The 23,797-nt window shown below is 37.5% G+C and overlaps 1 protein-coding gene and 1 long non-coding RNA gene across 2 annotated transcripts; both read right to left on the bottom strand.

The window, feature by feature from the left end:
* Positions 1–8,642: 8,642 nt before the first annotated feature.
* Positions 8,643–9,718, bottom strand: dand5 (DAN domain family, member 5). The gene is made up of 2 exons (XM_056735908.1): positions 9,239–9,718; positions 8,643–8,918 (listed from the first exon to the last, which is right to left on the bottom strand). The coding sequence occupies exons 1-2, from the start codon at positions 9,716–9,718 to the stop codon at positions 8,643–8,645; spliced, it is 756 nt and encodes a 251-aa protein (XP_056591886.1).
* Positions 9,719–11,466: 1,748 nt separating this feature from the next.
* LOC130411359 (uncharacterized) lies at positions 11,467–11,982 on the bottom strand. The gene is made up of 3 exons (XR_008905063.1): positions 11,887–11,982; positions 11,688–11,775; positions 11,467–11,585 (listed from the first exon to the last, which is right to left on the bottom strand). It is a non-coding gene; the product is annotated as an uncharacterized LOC130411359 (long non-coding RNA).
* Between the last annotated feature and the right edge of the window lie 11,815 nt (positions 11,983–23,797).

The raw sequence follows: 23,797 nt of genomic DNA, 5'->3' as shown, positions 1-23,797 counted from the left end.
TGACCAAAACATGGATCGGGGTCATTTGGGGTCATGCGGGGTCAACTTAAGATTTGGCATGCAGGGTCAGGGTCTAGCACACACAGATGGAGCACAACACTGAATATATTTGAAAGATTGGCAAAGCTGCCATGCCACACCATCTGCCTCACACACATGAACACACACACTTCCATGCAACCACACATCCACGTACAAAAATATAAACACTTATTCAGAGGTATGTATGGGGAGGTGTTTTGACTCCCCTCCACACACACATGGATAAGGAACAAATCAACTTAGGAAGAATAAAAGGCCCTCTGCTCTGTTTTTTTTTTGTTATATAGATTCTGTGCCAAACACAGGAGAGGCGTTAAAGGGGTTTTAAAACAGATAAACTCAGCCATCTTGCAGGTGTTTCTTTTAAAAGCCCTGCTCGACAGAGCCAAACGCAGCCTGGCAGAGTATTAATGCCCCCTGACTACTGTCATTCTCAGGAGACGCATATCATTGATAACGTCTGTGCGTGTGTTAGTGTTTGTGCTGCACCTGTCAGATGGTGGGAGGCAGTGCGTGAGACGGGAGATGATAAAAGAAACCATCTGCGTTTCTGATGGAATGGATGAGAAACAGAACGAAAAAATGTGGAAGCAGATTTGGAAAAATCACGAAGGATCATGTTATGTATTAGATAGGGACTGTGTATGTGTGGCATTTGTTTTTGGTTTGATGTGGTTTGTCTATGAGTGTGTGTTGGGGGGGCTATCTGACAAAACCTTAAATTGAGGTGATATGTCCAAACTATAGCACCGAAAAAAATAATTATATTCCAGGTCATTCCAGTTTTGCCTTTAATCATTATTTCTGCATGTATTGTAGCAATTCCAGTCCATAAACTCTTGATTTTCATCCGTCACAAACCTCAGGAAGTCATTCAAAAGCAATGTGAAAGACTGAGACACATGAAAATTGTAAAAGAAGTCAGGCCTATCCCATGATATTTTCATTTTTTTATCTGATCCTAAAATACATGTAAAACCATTGGTATGGTAGACTTGAATATTAACTTTTTTGCAGTATTCAAGATATACAAACAGTAAATCTGTTTTATTTCAATCAATATATAAATAATCATATAATAATAAATTACTCAATAAATAATAATTTTACTTCAAAGGGGTCATATGACACGGTGTCACGTCCCATGGCTCGATAAGGACGTAACAAAAACGGGGACACACAAGAAAGTGCAAGAAATATACAGAATTTATTGACAAAATGCAACTATGTATAAGAAAAACAATGGGGCATGAAATAGTCAGGAATCAGTGGTCTAAAGTTAAGTGTAGGCATGAAAGTGTAATGAATCAAAATGTTTATATGTAAAATGTATAAAGTAACCAAAGTCAAATCAAACAAAACAAAGGAAACCAGGTCCAAAAAGGCCACGCTCCTGGTCAATGGCCACATTGCCGTCTTTAAAGGCATGACCAGAAATCAACATCAGGAGTCCTCAATAAACCCATCCGGGAACAATCAGTTACACAAAGTATGACACAACGTATGGGCCATCACACAGGGCTAAAACTAATATATAGTTTGTTTTTTTATTTAATGCAATGTGTATACACGATTTAAGGATAAAAACCGCTGTATGTTCCACCGTGCATGTTTGTATCTACTCTTTGCCCCGCATCTCTGATACGTGCAGATTTTATACAAAGCTACTCGTTCTGAAAAGCGAGGTGTGCTTCGATTGGCCAGTTAACCAGAACGTGTGATGGAAATGTAACGCCTCTTACCATATTTGGAATATCAGCTTCCAAGCAATTGTACTGACAGGTACGCCCACCTTACTTGCGTATACATTTGGGCGGTCTTCGTAAAATTATACCACAAGCTGACGTTTTAATGTAATTGATACAATAGTCCTCTGCTGCTAAAAGTTTACAATAACATTTGCAACAGGTTTGAATGGTGGTGCTTGATGCATGCAGTAAGTAAAACATGGACTGAGTTCAAATGATGTCATTTCCTGATCACCTGTTGCCACCTACTTTTTATGGTCTTACCGTGGAATTTTGTGAAATTCCCCAAACATGATGTAGGTTTATTTCAGCTGAGTTGCATTTTGTTTGATCCTAATTAGATTTGTGGCTATATATCCTCTTCCTATCATTACTTTAACTATGGGTGACAAGGGCACCTTGAGCTGCAGATGTTCTTGTTGATGACAGATGGTATTGGCATCATCTGTGCATGTGTGTATGTGTGCAAGCATGCTGGCATCACGCAGGGAAAGTGGGCAGAGCCCATACAGATTAGCACCACCTGCACCCTCTAAATTGTAGCTTGAGAACCCTTTACCCACTTCTGCATATACACTCTGTCTTTGTGTATGTGTGCTTGGGTCTTCCAACATACAAAAATTCATAACAAAGCACAGAATTATCCCAAAACATCATTTTAAATTGGCTGTGAAAATCATTAAATATCAATGTCCAAAAAACAATTTGCATTTTTAGTTCAGATTCGTGCCTGATGGGAATGTGAACAAAATAATCTGGATTCATAGTGAATCATATTTGCAGTGTTTCAGGTAGAATGGCGATCCAGGATGTGTAATTGATAGCAGAGAAGCTCTAATTGTCTCATTTATCTTCGTGCAGACAGCACAGGGCTGGTGGAGCGATTACTCTTGTCTGGCCAACAGATTCAGGCAAAGTGAGCAGATGACATCCAGCAATTCAGGCCAGAATCTCTCAACCATTTTATTTCATACTAGTTGTGGACTGATACTGGCTTCTCCAATTGTCGATACTGATAAGTCCATGTATAATTCTATTAAAGGGATAATTCAACCCCCCCAAACACAATCTGTAATTGTTTATTCATCCTCCAAATCTTGACTCTTAATTCTGTGTGGCACAAAAGAACATATTTTGAGAAATGTCTCAGTGGTTTTGTGTCCATACAATGGAAGTCAATGGGGGTCACTGTTGTTTGGTTACCAACATTCTTTATAATATCTTCTGTTGTGCAGAAGAGAGAAACTCAAACAGGTTTGGAATGACATGAGAGTGAGTAAATAATAAAAACATTTTCATTTTGTGGTGAACTATTCCTTTTTGTACATCTGTTATTTTATGTATTCTCTCTAGTAATAAATATAAAAAGTACACAGCTAACAAGTACAGAAGCTTTGCACAACATCTGTTTGCTGTATTCAACAAAAGTTATTTAAAAGCTTGCGTATTCAACAAAAGACACTTGAAAGCATGCGGATGTCACTCGCTACAGCATTACAAGCTTTGTGATTCTGGAATCGGTGTCCCAAATCAATTAGTGATTCTCTGGAGTCAGAATGACATTCGAAATGCATGCTCATCTGTGCCCAGTTTCGTTCTCGCTCCGCGAGAAGCAAAATGGCTCCCGCGGGCTCTTCCCGCATTTCTGAGTGCTGAATTCTTAAAAAGAGTTCCTTTTCCTCTTCCTCTTTCCCCTTGTGGACTCAAAAGCCATGTGCCGATTGCTGAAGAAAAGAAAAATAATGAGCAGCTCCCCATTAAAATCTGGCATAAGTTCCCATGAACCTCTTTGCCTCTGCACCGCCTAGCTTAGACATCAAAATATATTTATCCTTATTTCTTTGCTTTATAGCCTCTCATTCGCTCATATATGTTTTCTAGAATCTCTTTGTGGCTTTGTCCCAAAACCTCTATTTCTTTCTACGTAAACAGTTGCCTTCTATGCAAAATAGAGCCGACAATAGCAACAAATCAATCACAACATTTTTACAATTTGCATCAGATTTCTATTATTTTCATGACAACAATATGATGCTTCAGAAATACATAGCACACACAAAAATGTTTCTTACTTTACCATCTCCACTTTGTCTCCCTAAACTCATGGCAATGGATTGCCTTCACCCTGTGTGTCGCCTTAAAAGTTTGCCCCTAAAAACCATTGCTGTGCATATGATGCCTTAAAATGCTGTCTAGGTAAGCAGCTTAGCAAGTTTTGGAACAGAGCCCTTTTCTCCTGCTCTCTCAGGGTAAATGAACACAGTTATTCTGATGCCAGCAGACTTTGCTACACATGGCCGCTGAGCTCTGAAACAGGCACGGCGAGGCAGACGACAGGAAAATATGACATCAGGCAGAGCTACACAAGATGCTTTCGCCAAATGCCTAGCCTTAATTACACTAATGAATGCAATTAGAGATGTTATGTGACATCACCTGCATCTCGCAGGTCTTAATCTATAATGTCTAATTAATATGTTTGCGCATCCGACAGGTCAAAGTGCAAATTGAAGAGAGCTTGTGCATTTGTGAGTGAATGCCAGAGAGAAAGAGCAATGTCTACTTACTGCTAGTGTAAAAAAACAGAATAAATACATATTACAGAGAATTAAAATCTATTTGATTTATTTTAATTGTTTAAAAATGGATTCCTCTTACAATTTCCATTTCATATGACTGTGCACTGTAAAAAAAAACATCCATAAAAATGAGGCACAATGTGCTGTATTAACAAAAGGGAATTATCAGTATTCATCTGGTTCCTTACCTTTCATTGCATGGTGTTTCAGTGTTAATGGAAATGTCTGTAAAATTAAGAATAATCTTATGGTAAAATAACCAGATGTTTGATATTAAAGTATTAACATTCTTCTCATCATTTTTTAATCACAGGTTTTATACCGGGCTGTTGATGTTAGGTAAAGGGTCTAAAAATACCAATTGATTATTAGATTATTCACATATATATGCAGTGGGCAGATGTCTTTAATAAATAGGTGTGTATCCTGGGAATCAGACTCACCCATAAGAAAGAAAAATCAAAGATTAGATCTCTTGAATCTCTATCTCAGATCTCATAGACAATAAAGACAATTAAATAGGGAGCAAATGGAGACTCAAATCTCTTTAAAAAAATCTTGCCAATGTCCCCATTAGAGTTTCATAAGAGATCACAAAAATGTCAAAAACTGATCTGCAGTCTACATTACTGAAGATGTCAATGAACTAATTTTAATGAAGCATCTCTATATCCAGATTATTTTACTTATAATTATATTACAACTCCATACTCTTGATGTATTTGACCAAGTGTCATATAATTTGTACTTCCTATCTCTGTAATTTCTTGCAAGAATTTAAACATTTTATCACTGCTTCTGTTTTATTATCTTATTTGACACCCGATAAGGAGTTTGCTAAATGAATGAATGTAAAGGAGTCACTGCCAACTGACTTAGTTTCATGTGAGTTCTAAAAGTGAGTGTTTTATTTTCCTGGGTAATTCATTTATATCATAATTAAAATCATTATTTTCCATTATTACACTCTGATTGGAAATTTGACTACAAATGTGAAAAAAAGGTGTAAAAATGTGTTTCCTGCCTTTCTGCTGAAGGATTTCCTTTCTTATTTGTTTTGAATTGGCAGGTAGAATGTACGGATTAAAGTTTGAACATATGTGATCAAATTAAACAAAGTGCAGTGTGGATGTACCTTATGATCCAGATATGACCACATACTTACCCCGTAAGACAAAAAGTGTAAAAATCACTTACTGCTCTCTTGAGCAACCCCGTGGCGAATTTCTTTCATTCCATATGTTGCATAACATATTGGCCAGGTTGCTTTATGTACAGCAGCTTAGGGCTCTGTAGACATGTAGGCACCTCGACCGTAAAGTAGGGTAAAACTGAAGAACTGAAAGCCGGCGGTGGACTGCGGCACAGACTCCCAACGGCAATCATGTGCCAGCCTTGCCCAGCTGCTCCCTGGCACCCGTGCCCCATCCTTTTCATTGCGACCATACCATCTCTAAGTTTACCCTGGCATTTCGCACAAAAGACCCCGAGGCACATCCCTCTCTCCATGCTTAGAGCAGTCAGGTCCAACAAATCCACCATCCAGCCATGGACCGGGTTCAGACCCATGTCCGCATTTCAAAGGCCTCCATGAGTGGCGCATTATTAAAAAGGTGCAATATGCAACGGTCCAACTGGTGCACTCTCAGGAGATATGTAGCGTTGGATTCGTTTGGGGGGATGCATATTAAATCAGAGCAGACAATATTCAAGGTCTGAGTGATAAATACTAGTTTTGCGCGGCTGTTTACACGTTATTATGCATACAACCATAAAAGCTTTCAACATGAGAGCTTGTTTCATTCTAATCCTGCAACAAAATTTCCCCAGTTGCCCATTACACTAATACAACATGCTGGAAATGTCATTTTGCAGGGAACCGATCCCGCGTGGCGCTGCTTGAATCACAATTTTCTCTAATGCAGTTTTAATGGCGCGTCTCTCCGGAGTGCGATTCCACCTTTCCTTGCTTGCTGAACCTTACACAAATACTTTGCAACCCGGGTTCGAGTCGTTGTCATTGTTTACCTTTAACGAGCTTGCTTACGGTGGTTAGATTTCCCCCAAGCACTGTTTTTTGGCACTGGAGCAGCGAGAACCCACATTTAAAACCCGGCAGCGTGTGGTGTTGTCATGGCAACGACTGCGACAATGCAGCGACGTATGGGTCTGGAAAAACTCCACATCTGTTGCGCAGGAAACCGCGTTCAATTAATATAAATAATTTACTTCAGTTTAGCTCTCCAAAGACTGTCTGCGCTGTTTGAGGTGAGTAGCCGCTAGGACTGGGCGCAGGGCGCGCGCGCGTCGTACTTAAAAGCGCAATGCAAATCCCAGTAAAGCAGTTTTGAAAGACTGCCAACGCTATGTAAAGCACCCCCTTGTCTTGCCCTCGGGCGATTTATCCGTACGGGATGAGTTAACTCTATCTTTTTTCCAGGTGCCAAAAAATCGATGAATAAAACTGTTATTTTAGGTTCGCACACGTTTTAAGTGCTGAAGTGCAGCTGTCGTGTAGGGTGATGGGAATTCCCACAGTATTGAAAGGCGTGATGAGGAGTATAGTTAGCATATAGTCCCTGTGTAACAACACTTCATGTCACATCTAGAGGACTACGTGAATACTGGTGTTAAAAGATGGTCTAATTAAAACAGCTAATTGGGTTCTTGCTTTATTGAGGATGTTGAGTTTACCAGCTGAGAAAAACTGCCTAGAGTGGTTCCCCGGCTGGTGCAATCTGGTTAGGATGGTCTGTTTTTATGGTTTTAAAGGTATTGGGCATCTGTCAGCTGGTGAAGCTAACAGGCCGACCAGCTAATAAATGCCAGCTTGGCCAGACTGAGAGACAAGCAAAGACCAACCTGGTTAAAACTATTTGTTAAAACATATTTCTATATCCAATAAAGGTTGTGTAGTATATTTATATAGGCTAGGTCAAAAACAGCATGTTAATGTATTATTTTTATAGTCAGAAAGGGCTGTAATTTGTGGGTAATGAAGTGTGGAGATGTTGGAGGTCATTGGAAAAGATGGACGATTCTGTCAGAGAAACTGTCTCAGAATTTTAGTGGTTACCAATTGAACTGTATTTTATTAAAGTTTGGATTTTAGAGTCTTAAAATTTGAAAAATATTGGCACGACTTTTATATTTGAAAAAAGAGAAATAAACATGCGTTACCCTGATAGCACATCTGGCAGATGTCTATTTGACGTGAGATGTTTATGATTTAGAATGGAAGTAAAACTGCTCTTTCTAAGGTGTTTAGTGTTTTTTTTACACAGCACATGTTTTCCAGATCTCCAGATCTTTAGTAGATGTCTTACAGACGCACGTCTGCTAACTGTAACAAAAAAGGACACCGTTTTTGAGAGATGACATTCTTTGTAGGAATTCTTCTGTGATTTAAAATGCACAAATCAGAAGAGATAAACAAGAGGACTTTTTAAAGAACATTAAATAGTAATATTCCCATGTGCCCTGTGTGAGGAATGGGTATGTACCCTTATGGATGTGACAATTGCTTTATAAACTGTTAGATAGACCTCACATGGGTATTTTAACCAACAGATGTTAACATGTGCTGTCAGTATGGTGAAAACCTTTGGTAAAATGTTAAGGGTTAACATATTAAAGTGTAGAGGATGTCAGTGTTTTTTAAACTTAAATGTGTGGCTGGCTGACTGTTTTTCATATTCGTGCATTATAAAACACCAAGAGACTGATATGTTTCACCTTCAAATGTTTTATTGACCATTTTTATTTAGGTTGCCTTCAAATACATCCGTTTAATATTTAAATGGGTGAATTGAGGTCAATTGAACCACGTTTTGACAAAGTATATAAAATATATAATTTCTGATATAATCATCACATCAGTGTGAAGGTAGGACAGGCCTCTATTAACAAATTCATTCCTGAAATTACTCAGTAAAGCAGCGACATTTACTGGTGAAACAATGTCATTACATGTAAATATAACTACTCCAATGAGTAGCATCGTCGTTACAGTTAACAAAGATACCGCTGAAATAGCAGACGGCAGTTTTACATAAAAATGTCTCCCTGAATTTCCAGGGACTCGGGATTAACATATTTTGCATTACACAAGACGTTTTTTTACAAAACAAATCTTCCACATTTGTGTGACTATTAATTATAGTAATTCCTGACTGAGGAAACCGAGCTCAAACACACACACGCATACATACACACACACAAATTCCATTAATGCATTTCCAAAGCCCTCAACAATAATATGTAATAAATACTTTCATAGATGAAGCGTTTCTGTGTTCTGACTCTTGACGTCTTCGCTACCCGTCTCGCACTTGCACTCTTCAACGACCATAACGCGTCTCTCTCTCACTTCTGTCCCGCAGCGCAGGGGCACGACCACATAGCGCGATTTTGAAGGTCCGCAGCGCGTGCAGTGCGCGTCTCGCTGTCCACGAGACTCTCCGTTGGATGGAACAAACATGGACGTGCACTGACCAAAGCACATGTTGTTGTGAACGGTCACGGTCTCACAGCCGCCCTCCGTTATGCGCTGTGAAAATAAAGTTGACTGGTTGAATAAAAATGTTACAAAATGTATAAAAGAGAAACGTGAAATTTGTCCGTTTATGATGCTAATAGTTAGACTACATCAGTTTTAACAGTTATAAAAAAAATCTTGTTGTAACACAATAAGAAGTATAGGCCTAGATAAATTCAACTATTTTAACATAAATATTGAAGTTTATAAAAAGTTGAAACTGCTATTTTATCACATGTTTTTTTAACAGTGCCGGCGAAATCTGTTCTTGAATTATATCAATTTAAATCCATATATTTACATTTATGAATTTAGCAGAATATAGCACATACCTGGGTAAAGGGAACAGCGGCACAGCTCTGTTTGGACATGTCTTTATGGTTGATTCGCAGCGCCACGGCCTCTCTGCCTCCATCAATTTTCCGGGTCACTTTCTGCCACATCTCGAGACCTTGTTTCTTCGCATCCCCTGTGTTGCTCGCGCCCATGTTAGGAAGCAGAGCCGCAGGTTTGTCATGGGTCAGGACAGACGGCCCTTGAAGCCCGCGGGCCAAGAAAGCAGGAAACGCGCTGCGACCTTGTGTGCTTCTTGATGGCGCGTGATTTCCAAAGGCACCGGCGGCTCGTCTCAGAAAATGAGGGCTCATTTTGACAACTCTGACTGATCCCCGAATAGGTTCGTCTGGTCCGCTCCCCGAAGATTCAAAATCTTTCCGAGGATGTCTGTGAAAGTTCCGCGATGCTGTTCGCGGAAAAGCACAAACCAAAGTGCTCACTGACAATAAGATAAAGAAGATAATTTGAGAAGTCATTTTCCTAAAATATTACACACTAACAGTTAATCAAATGTTATCTTAATGCTTTCCCAATGTCGCTCAAGAAAAAGTCGCTTAAATAAGACGCTAATGTGATAAGCTCGTTAAGGTTCAAGGTTGTGTATGGTCACCTTGCTGTCGTTGTGGACTCGACGGTAGAAGTGACCTTATATATTCTCTATGGGTTCTTTCATGACTTCTCCAATAATCCTCATCATTGCTTTATTATAGGGGCGCATGTAGCTATTGTACGTGCATGATTACTTAATGACAACAGGTGAGCTTTCGTGGGGTAGTGACAAGTGCACCTTTCAACTCATGTCTTCATATCAAACCGTGGGAACTAAACAGCGCTGCTCTTCACAAATTCAGACCTCAACTCAAAATATTGCAATGACTTGTGCATCAAAACATGTCATTTGGTTCAATTTAAGTCGCGCCAATTAAAAAATCACTAGAGATGTCACTAGTTAGACTATTTTCTGCATTTTTAACAGTGTTGTGTGCATTACACATAATATAAATGGTATTAAAATAACCATGTTTAGTAGAATAAAAACATGGGTAAATCATGGTAACCACAAATAAAAAAATGCAACATCGTAGTTTACTCGTGTTTACTAAAATTTTACTGAAATAAAGAATATTTAAATTACGTCTAAGGCAGAGGTTTCCATATAAGAGGTAAAATATTGTTCTTTTGGAATATATACATAATAAACAAATTGTAAAACAAGATTATTATTGTTTTAGATTAATCTTTGATAATATTATACTTTCCCCCTTCATTTCTTCTCACGACCACAACGAATGAAGAGTGAATTGATTCTGAAGCACCTGCGCACCTGTAGTTCAAACAGATGAAGTCAGTCAGATGGACCTCAGGTGATAAGTGTTTCACACCGCCAGGAACACCGAATATGGCAAGTATCCTACATATCATTATTACGACCTTTTTCAAGAATCCCCAAGACTTTCCCAAGGGAACAAACAGAACGAGGGCAGCATGGAGTATTTTATTTGACTTTGCATTATATTACGATCCCATAGATGATAAGTCCCGGATAAAAATTGTCCAGTAACAATGGACAAGACTGAATCATAGTCCTAGATTAAAATGCATGTTTAATTAATCTGTTTTAACGGAAATCACAGATAAGTACAGATAAATAATGCAGTAGCAGACATCTCCTATATCGTTTAGAGTAAAATCCAGGAGCTCTTTCAAAATGTCAATAAAGGCCAAACTAACATATATCTTATTTTGAATTATAATACAGAAATCAAAATTACAGCCGCGTAAAAAATTAACAGACAATTTTAAATTTTCATTTCAATTAAGCATTTCTTGATATTTTGTGGTGTTTGTTAAATTTCAACAAAATCAAACCTCAGGAGTGATATAAAGTCATCCAACGGCAATCTGAAAGACTGACAGCATGACAAGACACATTAAAACTGTGATATAAATTTTCACAAAAATGTTTTTTCCTAAATACATCCACGAATGTGACTGTTTTATTGCTTGGAAGTGAATATGAACTTGTTTTGTTTGCAGCATTTGGGGTTTCTACAGTTTTCAAAAATAACAATTTTACCTAAACATATACATATAAATAGTAAATTAAGGAAAAACATAAATTGTGCTAAACGGTCTCTTATCTTTTTCTGCGGCTATAAAATGACTACAGCAAATTTAAGCAATGTGTCTATAGCTGATGCACATATTTTCTTATCTGGGTTTGTTTTCGCAGGGAAGGCCCCTCCTGGCTTGGGTAAACAATCTTTGTTGTCCCAGAAAAGACTCAGGATGATTGGAATCTCTGGACACTTCATTCGTTGATATCTGATGGAGTGCTTTTGTCTGAAAGTGACCGGTAAAAATATATTGATATTGTATAGTTTCCCCATATCAATGAGGATATTTTCAAAAACACAGTTCATCATTATACAAACACACACTGACCATACTGTGCCAGGCATGTGTAATGTGATTTTCTCCTGTGTATTGTCTGTTGACATCTAACTTTTCCTTCTGAGGAAAAGTCTGAGGCCTGGAATGAGAGAAATATGTGCTAAATGCTACAGAGAACTTGCATAAAACAGGAAAACATTTAGATTTACATTTCTGCGATTTACGTGCTCTTTAAATTCACTTCACCTACTCCAATTCTGCTAAACTCAGTTTGGAACCCATCCTTTTTATTTTATTGCAGTAACAAACACCGCCACCAGGTGGAGACAGCGACCTACAACCAGATAGAATGTAGTTTAGTTAAATGTCAGAGACCAATATTTTATACCTTCCTATCAGTTTCACCTGCAAATAAACATGTTGTAGTTTCAGGTTCTAATGAGTTATGTATTTGAATAATTGTTAAGTAACAGTCACTCACCCCACTGTTTCCCTGCATCCTTCTTTCTGAACACATTGTGTCTTTCCACTGAGTGAAAACCTTTTTTTACATTGTGCATTGGTCTGTGGCCCAGCAGGGATTTTGCTGGTATTGTGCAGGACAGAGCAAACACAGAGGAGGATTAAGAGAACAGAGGATGAGATATGCTGACTGGATCACATGCACGTGCGTGCACACAAACGGATGAGAGAAAACACACTTACTTTTACTTTGTGTGTAATGACTCACATTTTGCTACTTTCTCTCACTATTTTTTAATTGTATTTGGGGTTATTAAATATGCATGCATTAAACAAGTAAGTCGATACACGATACAATTCGTTCAACAAATATTATCATATGTGTTGATCCCTTACAATTCAAATAATACTTTGTTGACAAGTTTGTATAAGAATTTTGTGTTCACGCAAATTACACATCTTTTCACAACACTGATCTGTGCCAAATAACATGTGATTCCATTTCTTTCTGCATTATACAAAATAAAGAAACAAATGTCCATTTAAAAGCTAATCTGCACGAGATAGAAACGTACTTTTGATGTCAAATGTTATTAGATGTGGTACACATGAGTACACCATGCATGAGAAAGCTGGATGTGTGTTTGTGGCTGGTTTGGTAATTCCATCTCACCGTAGTGTTGAGTTAAAACTGTGCATTCTTAGGAACATGTTTTTCTTGTCGATATTTGTAATTGTATTAGTGGTGTACACTCTCCCCTCTTCCTATGAAGGCTGGTGCACATTTATGAACTGCCCACAAACCACATAGTGCACATTATGCTAAAGTACTTGCACATTTGTGTGTATGCATTTATATCTCATGAGGGGGAAATGTGGTAAGGTTGACAGAGATAGTTCTTGGAACTGAATCTGGGACTTACTGAGAGGAGGGTGAGACAACACTTCCTCGTTCAGGCTCTTCGGTGTTGATGGCCTTCTAATCATTAGCATGAAAAATTATACTAATCTGATAAAAAATCAATTTATCATCCAGTTTATCCAGTTCTCAGTAAAACATAAGCATACACAAATAGTCATACACAAAATTTCCCATTTATATGCATACGCTTATAAGTTTACAATGGTATCTTTAGTTGGTCCCCCACATCGCCCCCTCTGACAACGCCCCTATCAGTACATCTGTCACAATATCATCTGCACATCAGTAGCCTATTTCTCACTTGCAACTGAAGCAAACAGTTTGTAGGTACTATACGAGAACACTTTATTATAACCAGAAATCAATAAACACAATCCCGAATGAGTCAAAGTAAGTGTTTTCAAATGAGTAATGTTATCACAAGATGAGTACATTAGTTATTACATGCACAGAGAGCTTGGCAACTAACATCTGTGGTATTAATATACTCTTATTTTCAGTGAGATTAACTATCACGCAGCTGTATTAAGAAATATCAGTTTACATTTCTATGTTTAGGATATTATTTTTAAACTGAGACCATAATAGCAGTGAACAGTGGCGAAGATCCCCCACTAGGATGCGCTGCTGAGCCGAGCTGAGTCAGTTTAAATTCGTTTTAAAATGATTAACATTTGGGTACTTAGTGTAAATAGAGAAATTAAATGAATTTTTATGTCTAAAGGAAAGAAAAATTAGCTTTTCTTTCAGTGCGAAAAAAGATTGCGAATTGTCTCTTAACTCATATCATATAAGTGAATCACACACTCCAGTTTTGTCAAATATGGAGGAATATTTCTGTGTTCACAATGTTCTCTTCCTTACCAACCTTTTAAATAAATATAATTTGAACAAACAATAGAAGAAGTGTTTTTTGTTTCTGTGAAAATATTGCATTCGAGAAGAGATTGAATGAAAAAAAATACTACATTTGCTGACCACAAAGGTCTCATGGTTTAGTCACACCAAACAGTTACATACCTAATGGGTTGCACGGAGCAGTTTGAGAATTACACGTAAGCTAGCGTGTGGTTTTGTTGAACATTAGTGAGAAAGAACCCTCAGTAAATGACCCTCGACCACCCTTTTGCCTACAGAAATGTGACATATAGCGAAATGCAATAGCCAAACACAAATACTGTTACTTTTAATATTTCATTCAACATATATCATTTTGAAGAATCCTTATTTAATATCATTTTAAAACAAACAAACAAAATCATGGCTTATTATAACTTAATTGCTGAGATTTCTTGTGTTCATAGTAAAATCGAATTCCCTCTCTTATAAACTTTTGCTTCTTAATATGTTTATGTACATTTTAACGTGTGTGAATACATCGGTCTGTCTGTAAAATTGAGTGTTTGTGTTCATGTCTGTGTTTGTGGATGTATGAATGTGGATGTGGGTGTGTCAGGACCTGAGCATTACATGTTCTCTCCACTCGTGTGTTTAACTGTCGTCCAGCCCCGGCAGACTAGACTGTCTGCAAGTAGTCTAGTCGAAACGACACCTGTTTGTGCGCAAACAACCTCTACCAGGGTTGATTCTTTGTGTACCTGTCTGCCTGTCAGACTGCAATTACTTACAAAAAACATCAGCTTCGATTTCAGACAAATATTTCCTTGGCTCCCACACACACATCTCTCTCTCTCTGTTATCGATAAGCTCAAGTACAGTCTCATTTTAACAGTCTGATTGCCAGACCCCTCTTATCAGTATGGTAGAGTACTGTAGACAGACTGTCTTATCTACTCAGACACAACAAGCCATTAGAAGTCTGACTCTCTACACGCAGCAGTGCTGAATGCTGCAGCGGGGTGTAGCTGCTCTATTGTGCTGTGCGGATCACATTTATGTTGCGATTTAACAAAGTAAATCAATGTGGTACTACCTACTTCATCAGCAGTCAAAGACATGTTTGAGAAACGGTTTAGTCTAACAAGTCAGACACAAATATATTTGGGAAAATTGTGATAAACAGTGGCCCTAAGCAGTTGATTTCATTGAGTGAATAATTTAAAGGTGCGATGAACTGTGGTTGTTTATTGTTTTATAATGTTGTGTGAGGTCTGCTTATGACGTTTGCATGGTTTTTACATAAAAAACATCAAAATCAATAAGTAATAGGCTATTTTCTACCCAGGCTTTGAGGCCAGCTCTGCAAACGCTCAGTTTTAATGGGCGTGCCGCATTGAAGACACTTGGAAGTAAACCACCGCTTTGACTGGATAGCAGTTTGCGTAGTTGGAGCCTTCTGTGAATTTATTCTGAATTATATTTCAGCCCACCAAATCACAGAGGTGGCGATTTGCACAGGCTTAAGATCACAGACAACCTCTGCAATTAATACAAATGACTAGAGGTCCCCAGGTAATACAAATATTGTGCTAATAGTGAACAGGGCACATCAAGCGATCTCTGTCATGGTCCTGCCTCCTTATTCATGATTTTCCCCATCATGGGTTTTTGTTTTGTTAGTAATAAAGTCTTGTGTTCACCCCTTCATCGCCTGCCTGCACTTGGGTTCTTCCCCATTTAAATCCCTGACAATCTCTAACAAAGCAATAGTGACGCATAGTACAAAAATGTTTAACTCACATAAGATTGCTGCGCCATTCCTATCAGATCCAATATTGAAGGCACAGCACTGCTTTTTCATTTTAAACTCTCCATAAATTCAGTGTCGACATGTGCCTTGTTCCCCAAGGAATCCTCTGAGAAATGAAACAAACAAATGCTTCATATTTTTCCCACATGAGCTGGAACGTCTTTAAAAATAAACTTTAACCTGCATTCCTAATATCGGAATACGAAGGAAGGTTATGCAGCGACTGTATTCTTCCACAACAAGGGATGGCACAATATTTAGCTACCTTTAATGGCATGTTTGTTTATTGCTTGCTCACTCTGTTTGGTTCCGCGCCACTGGTTCTGTGATGCGCGAACCAGTGGGCGGGGCTAGAGATGTAGTAGAAAGTTATTTTTCTATGGAGGTGGTGTTCAACCTATCAATGTCGTCATAGATAGGTGCATTCAAGAACCTGGCGTTCGCTGGGCCTAGTGTCAAGAACAGATGTAATCTCAGTAACGAGCGTTTTTGGTTCTGACACTTACACGATTTTCGCGTGAATATGATTCCCTCTTATATAACAAAAGCTCAGGTTAAAATTGTTACTTTAATTCATGCCTCTTATAACACACTTTTAGGAAATTAAACTTCATTTTTTAGATACTAATATGTTTTTTTAATCCAAAATTGTACAGACAACTGCAGAACAGACAATAAACAAATTACACATTTGGAGCCCAGTTCACTTTAGTATTATAGTCAATGAAAATAAAAACATTGTCAGATAAAACACTTTGAATCTATTAGAATAATCTGAGGTTTGACACTTCAATGTAAAAATTGACTATTTTTTGGTTAAGTGGTATTTTTAATTGTGCAATTTCTAGAAGGCTGATGTTTTGAAGAAGTAGCAAATGTGGCATTGACGTGGGCGTGGGTGTCTGTTTTAGGAACAAAGGCCGTCTATCTTTGAATGTTACTTACAGATTCCTCTTTTCTTTTCTCTGTTACAGTTCCACAGATGTGTTTCCTTCCTGAAAATAAAAGTAGTACTTCTCTCTGTCTTCCAAAGGCGTTGGAAGAGGCAAAATTGTGTAAAATGATCAGTAAAACACTGTGATTTGTGGTAAGGGACCGTGACATTGACTTCCCACGACCCCAGAGTTTGACCTCTTGATCATAATTAATTCTAAAGAACAACAACTGTAAAAAAACTTTAGAAAATTTGGAAATCTCATGCTGCTAGGATGGTATCAAAAAACTGTCACAGCTGAGCCTGTGTTGGCTGATAAAAAGTTGTTTTTATAGAAGGTATTAAGGGAAAACTAAAGACTGGCTTTATTGTTTGTGTTTTTGTGTGTTATTGTTTGTTTAACAATTGTATACAATTCATTTCAAACCGAACTGAGTCAGTACATGGCTTTGCTGCTCCGTAATTGTTATTAGTGCCCAAAAGGTTTAATTATAAACAAATAACTGTCTGCTCATAACCTATTATTTACTGACAGCTTACAGTCAACACTCAAAATACAAACAATGCGGTTATACAAACACAAGCACACACACACACGCACACACACACACAATGGATCTGCAAAAGCACACATACACTCTAAACTATAAATACATTTCCAGTTTAGAATAGAACTGTGTGATATATTGATCGTTAGGTATTTTCAAGATATTTGTCATGAACATATACAATTATAGAATGTGATGAATATAAAATATTATTGAAAATTAAAGGGATAGTTCACCCAAAAATGAAAATTCTGTCATTATTTAATCAGCCTCAGGTTTTTCCAAACCTTTATGAATTTCTTTGTTCTGCAAAACACAAAGAAAGATATTTGGAAGAATGACAGTAGCCAAACGGGTCTCATCACCAAATTATACAGCCAAATAAAAGCCCAATGACCCAACAACACAATGACAGAATTTTTGGGCAATCTGTCCCTTTAAGATTAATGCGCAAAAGACAGAACCAATATGCAAATTCACTTTAAATGCCAAACCATTATTACAAAAATCTATAACATGGCGAGGGTTTTATTTTCAGAAAACCGACACAAATAAAATACTATAATTTGCAAAGTGTGCAGGAAGACAAATGTAATGTCTTTCATTACCTCAGGCAGCATTTACATGTGTTAAATTAAAAAAAAGTTGTCACTATCAATACACAAGCTCCTCCCCTAGCCCCGCCCCTAAACCTAATGTCATTTGAGCAAAAGCAAATCATACTAAAATGAACTATTAAGATTGTACAAATTTATAAGATCTTGCCCTCTTGTAAAATAGTAATGCATTTCAGTGATGTTGTTTTGATACATATAAAATTTTATTTTTTATCAAAACCATAATGAAGTGGAATTGGATGAGAAATAAGAAGCTTGATATGGGATAGTTTTCATGTTTAACAGATAAGCTTTATAAAAATGTACATTGTTTAATTAAATAGTCCTTATAAAAGTTTAAAGTTTAAAATAGGCCACTATAAAATTCTCAAACATTTTTTTTCCAAGGCTCACTATTTTTCTATAATCTGAAAAAGTAAAAATAAAGAATGAGTAGGTGTATCCAAACTTTCAACTGTTAGTGTACATAAACATGATGACACAAGTTGTCTGGAACTGTGCCAGCATGCCCACGTATTACCGTACATGACACACGGCCGTAAGATTAGATCAGTGTGTGTGTGTGTGTGTGTGTGTGAGAATAAGAGAAAACAGACAGCTGAAAACAACCCATTCCTAGACATGAGGTCATTATGGCTTTCGAACCAGATTGGCGAAGGCAATACATTTTGAACCATTTGTTGATTCATGTGTGTGCGCCTCTGCATGTTCTTGCTATCGCCACCTGTAAAACATTTTCACCCTCCGGGCATTTCCAGCACTGCAAGGTTCCCAAGTATGTGTGTTCTTCATCTGAGTGATCGAAACATGTTTGCCTGATGGAAAATAATGGAGTTTCTCCATCCAACCACATTAAGTGGAGCAATAAAGTTGAAGTTGGGGGTGATAAATCAATGCACTGGGAATTGTTCTATAAGAACTGGAAAACCAATAAAATAGCTAAATTAAAATTTTTGTTAATATTGAAAAAGGAAGTATGGTTGGGACATACCCAATAAATCATCATCCACTTTTTTAATAATTACACATTTTTAATAATTACAGTCTTTAATATATTTTGGTACTGGTGACTGGCAGGTGGGATTAGGGGAGTTTTTTTAAATCTAAAAATGATTTTGTTACACCCCTGAGTGCAATATAAGGCATCAATAATTGTTTTAATGTTTTCCCTGAATATTACGACAATGTTTAATGTATTTACGAGATAATATTTTTTCTATAATAAAATATGAAAAAGTTTGGTTCCAAAATGCAATAACTGTTTACTAATGGTTAGTAAAAATACAGCTGACTAACACAATAAAAATATGATAACGTAATAAAAAATATGTTTTTTTACTAATAAAAAAATGAGTTATTTCTTTCTGGAACCAAACTCTTCATATATTCCCAAAAGCTAACAGGAAGGGACTAAACGTTTACAAGCCTACATACGTTTTAAAGGAATCATATGAATAAACAGAGTTTAATTGAACACGCTTCTACAAGCTCTGTATGATGAATATAGGTCAGTTAAGGATGTGGCACTCTGATGAATCATATTGACATCTTCTAGTATATGTCAATAACTTAGGCTTTATAACATCAATTTTGCATTGTTTGTTAATAGACAGCAGAACAGATGGGACTGAATTAAAGGCCTTTTTAAAAATAAATATGACTGATATAAGATATTAAGTAATTCAAGACATAAAGACAGCAGATATAAAAGAATGACAGGTTGTAGGCTAAAGAGGATAGATGTGATCTTTTTTATAGGAGTTCTTAAGAATTTAGACACAGGTACTGTATGTCAATTGCACAATTGCCCCTAGAGTTTGGCCCAAAAGTTAATAAACAACAAAAAACTACCTGTGCCAGTAACAGTTGTGTGACAGGAACAGGAAAAGTAAGGGACCTTGACGCACAAACAACTTGTCCATCATTTTGTTCTTGCGAAATCACAAAACAAGGCGTGATCAAATGTTCTTGCTCCTGATATACATTCACTGAAATACTGTTCTTTATGCTCACAGTCATAACTTAGTTTAGTTGATTTTAGCTGAGAATTTGTCTTAATTTATCAAAATTTAAATTTTCTCATTATCTAGTAAATAGGTGTACATTCTGTAGTGTTACAATGGTTCACAACATACAATATAATAATTAAGATATAAAGTATTTTATCTGCAAACCCATTTCACTGAAGATTTCGACAGCACTTGTCTTGCAAAATGTTTTTTTCTTCTGTGAAACACCACCAGAGACGAAACGGTGTAGGATGTTTCCAAGTCATCCAGCTGCAAGGCTTGAGCCCCAGTGTCTCTTTACTGCAGCTGGGTGACCGTAGGGTCAGTGTCCCCCAGTCCCATATGTCCAGAGAGATGCGGTGATGTGAACTGACAGCAGTGGCCAGCCGCTGTGCCCAACTATCCTCCTCACACACATGCTTTAAACATGCCGGCGGACGTCCCTGAAGCATGATTGCATGACTTCGCCACAAAGTCCTCAGGAGAATATGCCGCTCCAGCTCAAAATCCAAAAGGGTTATAAACACCAAAATGACCACAGCCAATTTACAACAATACTTATACAAATTCGTTCCTACCCTTACAGCTCATTGAATCAATGATTAAGTTCACCTGAAAAGTGATGAATTTAGAAACGGTGGTCTAATGTACATCTGCATGCCTTTGGTTTGTCATATAATTTTTTTTTTCTACAAAGATATACTAGAATTGCTGGGACAGATTTGTTGTACAGCTGGAGCAATTTATTTAAGGAGATCGAGCTGAACTACCTGTTGACTGGTGCATTTATATTTGTTTAATTATTTAAAATATTCAGTTGAATCAAATCAAATTTGCCCGTGTTTGTATACTACCATAAAAATCTGCTCTTTTAATATTGCACTCATTTATATATTTTTAACAGTCCTACAATTTAATACAAGCTACGATACATCACCTAAAATGCCATGATGTAATTTAAGCACATCATTTAGATTATAAATCTTCAGCTAACAAAGTTTAAGCAGCATTTAAAATGTTGTTATGAACTGGAATAAACAGAATCATTTTGGGACATACAGTTGTGTTCAAAATTATTCAACCCCCACTGAAACTGATTGTTTTGGTCGGTTTGACATTGATTATGATCATTCAGTCATCCTGCTTACAATTAAATCAAAGAGGCACGTGTAGGTCAGACAAATATAACATAACATTTATAATGAAATAACCACAAATGTCTTTTCTGAGCTCACATCATTATCAGTTTTATTCAACCCCAAAGTGACATTCATTCTTAGTACTTAGTACAACATCCTTTTACAGTTATAACAGCTTTTAAACGTGAAGCATAGCTTGACACAAGTGTCTTGCAGCGATCTACGGGTATCTTCGCCCATTCATCATGGGCAAAAGCCTCCAGTTCAGTCACATTCTTAGGCTTGCGCACTGCAACTGCTTTCTTTAAGTCCCACCAGAGGTTCTCAATCGGATTTAAGTCTGGAGACTGTTATGGCCACTTCAAAATGTTCCAGCCTTTAATCTGCAACCATGCTCTAGTGGACATGGAGGTATGCTTGGGATCATTGTCCTGTTGAAAGGTCCAACGTCTTCCAAGCCTCAGGTTTGTGACGGACTGCATCACATTGTCATCCAATATCTCCTGGTACTGAAGAGAATTCATGGTACCTTGCACACGCTGAAGCTTCCCAGTACCTGCAGAAGCAAAACAGCCCCAAAGCATGATTGACTCCCCCGCCATGCTTCACAGTAGGCAAGGTGTTCTTTTCTTCATAGGCCTTGTTCTTCCTCCTCCAAACATAGCGTTGATCCATGGGCCCAAACAGTTCTAATTTTGTTTCATCAGTCCACAGAACACTATCCCAAAACTTCTGTGGTTTGTCCACATGACTTTTGGCATACTGCAGTCGACTCTTCTTATTCTTTGGGGACAGCAAGGGGGTGCGCCTGGGAGTTCTGGCATGGAGGCCTTCATTACGCAGGGTGCGCCGTACTGTCTGAGCAGAAACTTCAGTACCCACATCTGACAAATCTTTTCTCAGTTCCTCAGCAGTCACAAGGGGACTTTTCTCCACTCTACGCTTCAGGTAGCGCACAGCAGTCGAAGTCAGCATCTTCTTTCTGCCACGACCAGGTAGCGTTTCAACAGTGCCCTTTGCCTTGAATTTGCGAATGATGCTTCCTATGGTGTCTCTTGGTATGTTTAACATCTTTGCAATCTACTTATAGCCATTGCCCTTCCTGTGAAGAGTAATCACCTGTTCTCTTGTCTTCCTGGACCATTCTCTTGACCTCACCATGTTTGTAACCACACCAGTAAATGTCTAGAAGGAGCTGAGTATCACAGTCATTTTAAAGCTGCCTAATTGGTGCTTATTAGGCTTTATTGCTGCTCCCTGATATCCACAGGTGTTTTCAATACCTGATTGAAAACACTTCATTGAACCTCTGTTCTTCAGAGTGGTAGTCTTTAAGGGGTTGAATAATTATGTCAATGAAGAATTCACAAAAGAAACATTTACTACTGTATTACAAAACTAATTGATGTCATTTTAGTTGCATATGGTTATTTAAGAAGTCCTTGTAGGATTTCATTCTGAATACAATTACAAATGTACACTAAATTCCCTAAAACCATTAACAGCATTGGGGGTTGAATAATTTTAAACACAACTGCATACAGTCAGTAAAACTCAATGATTCTTTAAAGAATCAAGAGAAGCCTGAGAATGACTACTGTTTTGGAAACTCTGTTTTAAGTATATGTTTACAATTTATTTAAAAATGCTATTTTCACAACATTCCCAATTCTGGTATTTCCAACAGAACCAGTCAAACAGCAGGGGCAACAATTGACTAACATCACACCTACATTGCCAACAAACCTGCCAGACACACCCATCACCCACTATTTCCTGCTTATCCACACAAGCTTTCTGTAAGAATTCAGAGTGGAACAATATCATGTTGAGATTCATCACTTCAATGAAAGAGAGAGAGAAACCTCTAAAGTATCTTTGCAAGAGTCTTTTTATAAATGGAGAATCCCACAATGCATTGCAATGTGTTCAAACTGGTATGGCAGAAATTCAAGAGAATTCCAGAGCCCTGCGTAATATATACTTCATTTAATGCTGATGTAGTCCTACAAAGGCAGCATCCTACAGCATGAAGAGTCATGCAACAAAAAATCAGAATTTGCATAAATGGACAACACTTATGGGTGTGATTAATAATTGTACCTTTTTTTACTCTAGATGTGCTGAAATAGTTTAAAATACACTGTTATTATGCTTGCGTGTGCATGTGCTGTGTGTGCATATGTGAGAGCGGGTGTGTGTCTTAGTCTCTCTCGCTGGGTAAATTGACATTAGCACTGAATCAGCAGTTGTTTGTGGGTTAGTATAAGCTGTCTAAGGCCATCACTGTCATTATCCGTATATGTACTGTCTATAATATCTGTCACTTTTCTTCACTGCTCTCTTCATGCCTGTAACTATATTAATGTGCATCTGCTTAAACAATCTGCAAACGCAATACGGCGCAACTGTGAAGATGTAGTTTCTATTATATCTTAATGAAAGGGGAAAAAAAAATATTATTATTATTAATAGTTCCCCTGCTATTAAACAAACCGTACAGGTGTGAAAAATATGATCATGTTGTCTTTAACAAATTGTAGAGTCAGTCTGAAACCATCTTGAAATCTCTATTCTCTCGTAAAGTCAAATAAAAACTATTCAAATTAAGTCACAAATTAAACAATTTAACTCCATTACTGAGTTATTTGGAGGTGTGGCATGAAGCAAAGAATAATGTGGAAAAAATGTTCACCCAAACGTCAGAGATTAAGCATTAAGCATTTAATTGAGTAAAAGTATTATAAACGGTGGCTTGCTCCTGAAGTGGTAATGAGTATCTGTTGTTGCTGGCATGTAATCGGGGCTGCTCTTTCTAACCCAACCCATTACAACATTTTACTTTCTCTAGACTTGTGCGCAGATCAGATCGCATGTGAT

This window comes from Triplophysa dalaica, chromosome 2 (genome assembly GCF_015846415.1).
Source record: "Triplophysa dalaica isolate WHDGS20190420 chromosome 2, ASM1584641v1, whole genome shotgun sequence".
NCBI classification, from domain to species: Eukaryota; Metazoa; Chordata; class Actinopteri; order Cypriniformes; family Nemacheilidae; genus Triplophysa; species Triplophysa dalaica.
This window is presented reverse-complemented; position numbering and strand designations above follow the sequence as displayed.

What these genes read in the sequence shown, in the direction of transcription:
- dand5 (XM_056735908.1), bottom strand. Translation starts at nt 9,718, where the DNA reads ATGACTTCTCAAATTATCTTCTTTATCTTATTGTCAGTGAGCACTTTG. An exon ending in CCGCTGTTCCCTTTACCCAG is followed by an intron (nt 8,919 to 9,238) that starts GTATGTGCTATA and finishes TTATTTTCACAG; the next exon opens with CGCATAACGGAGGGCGGCTG.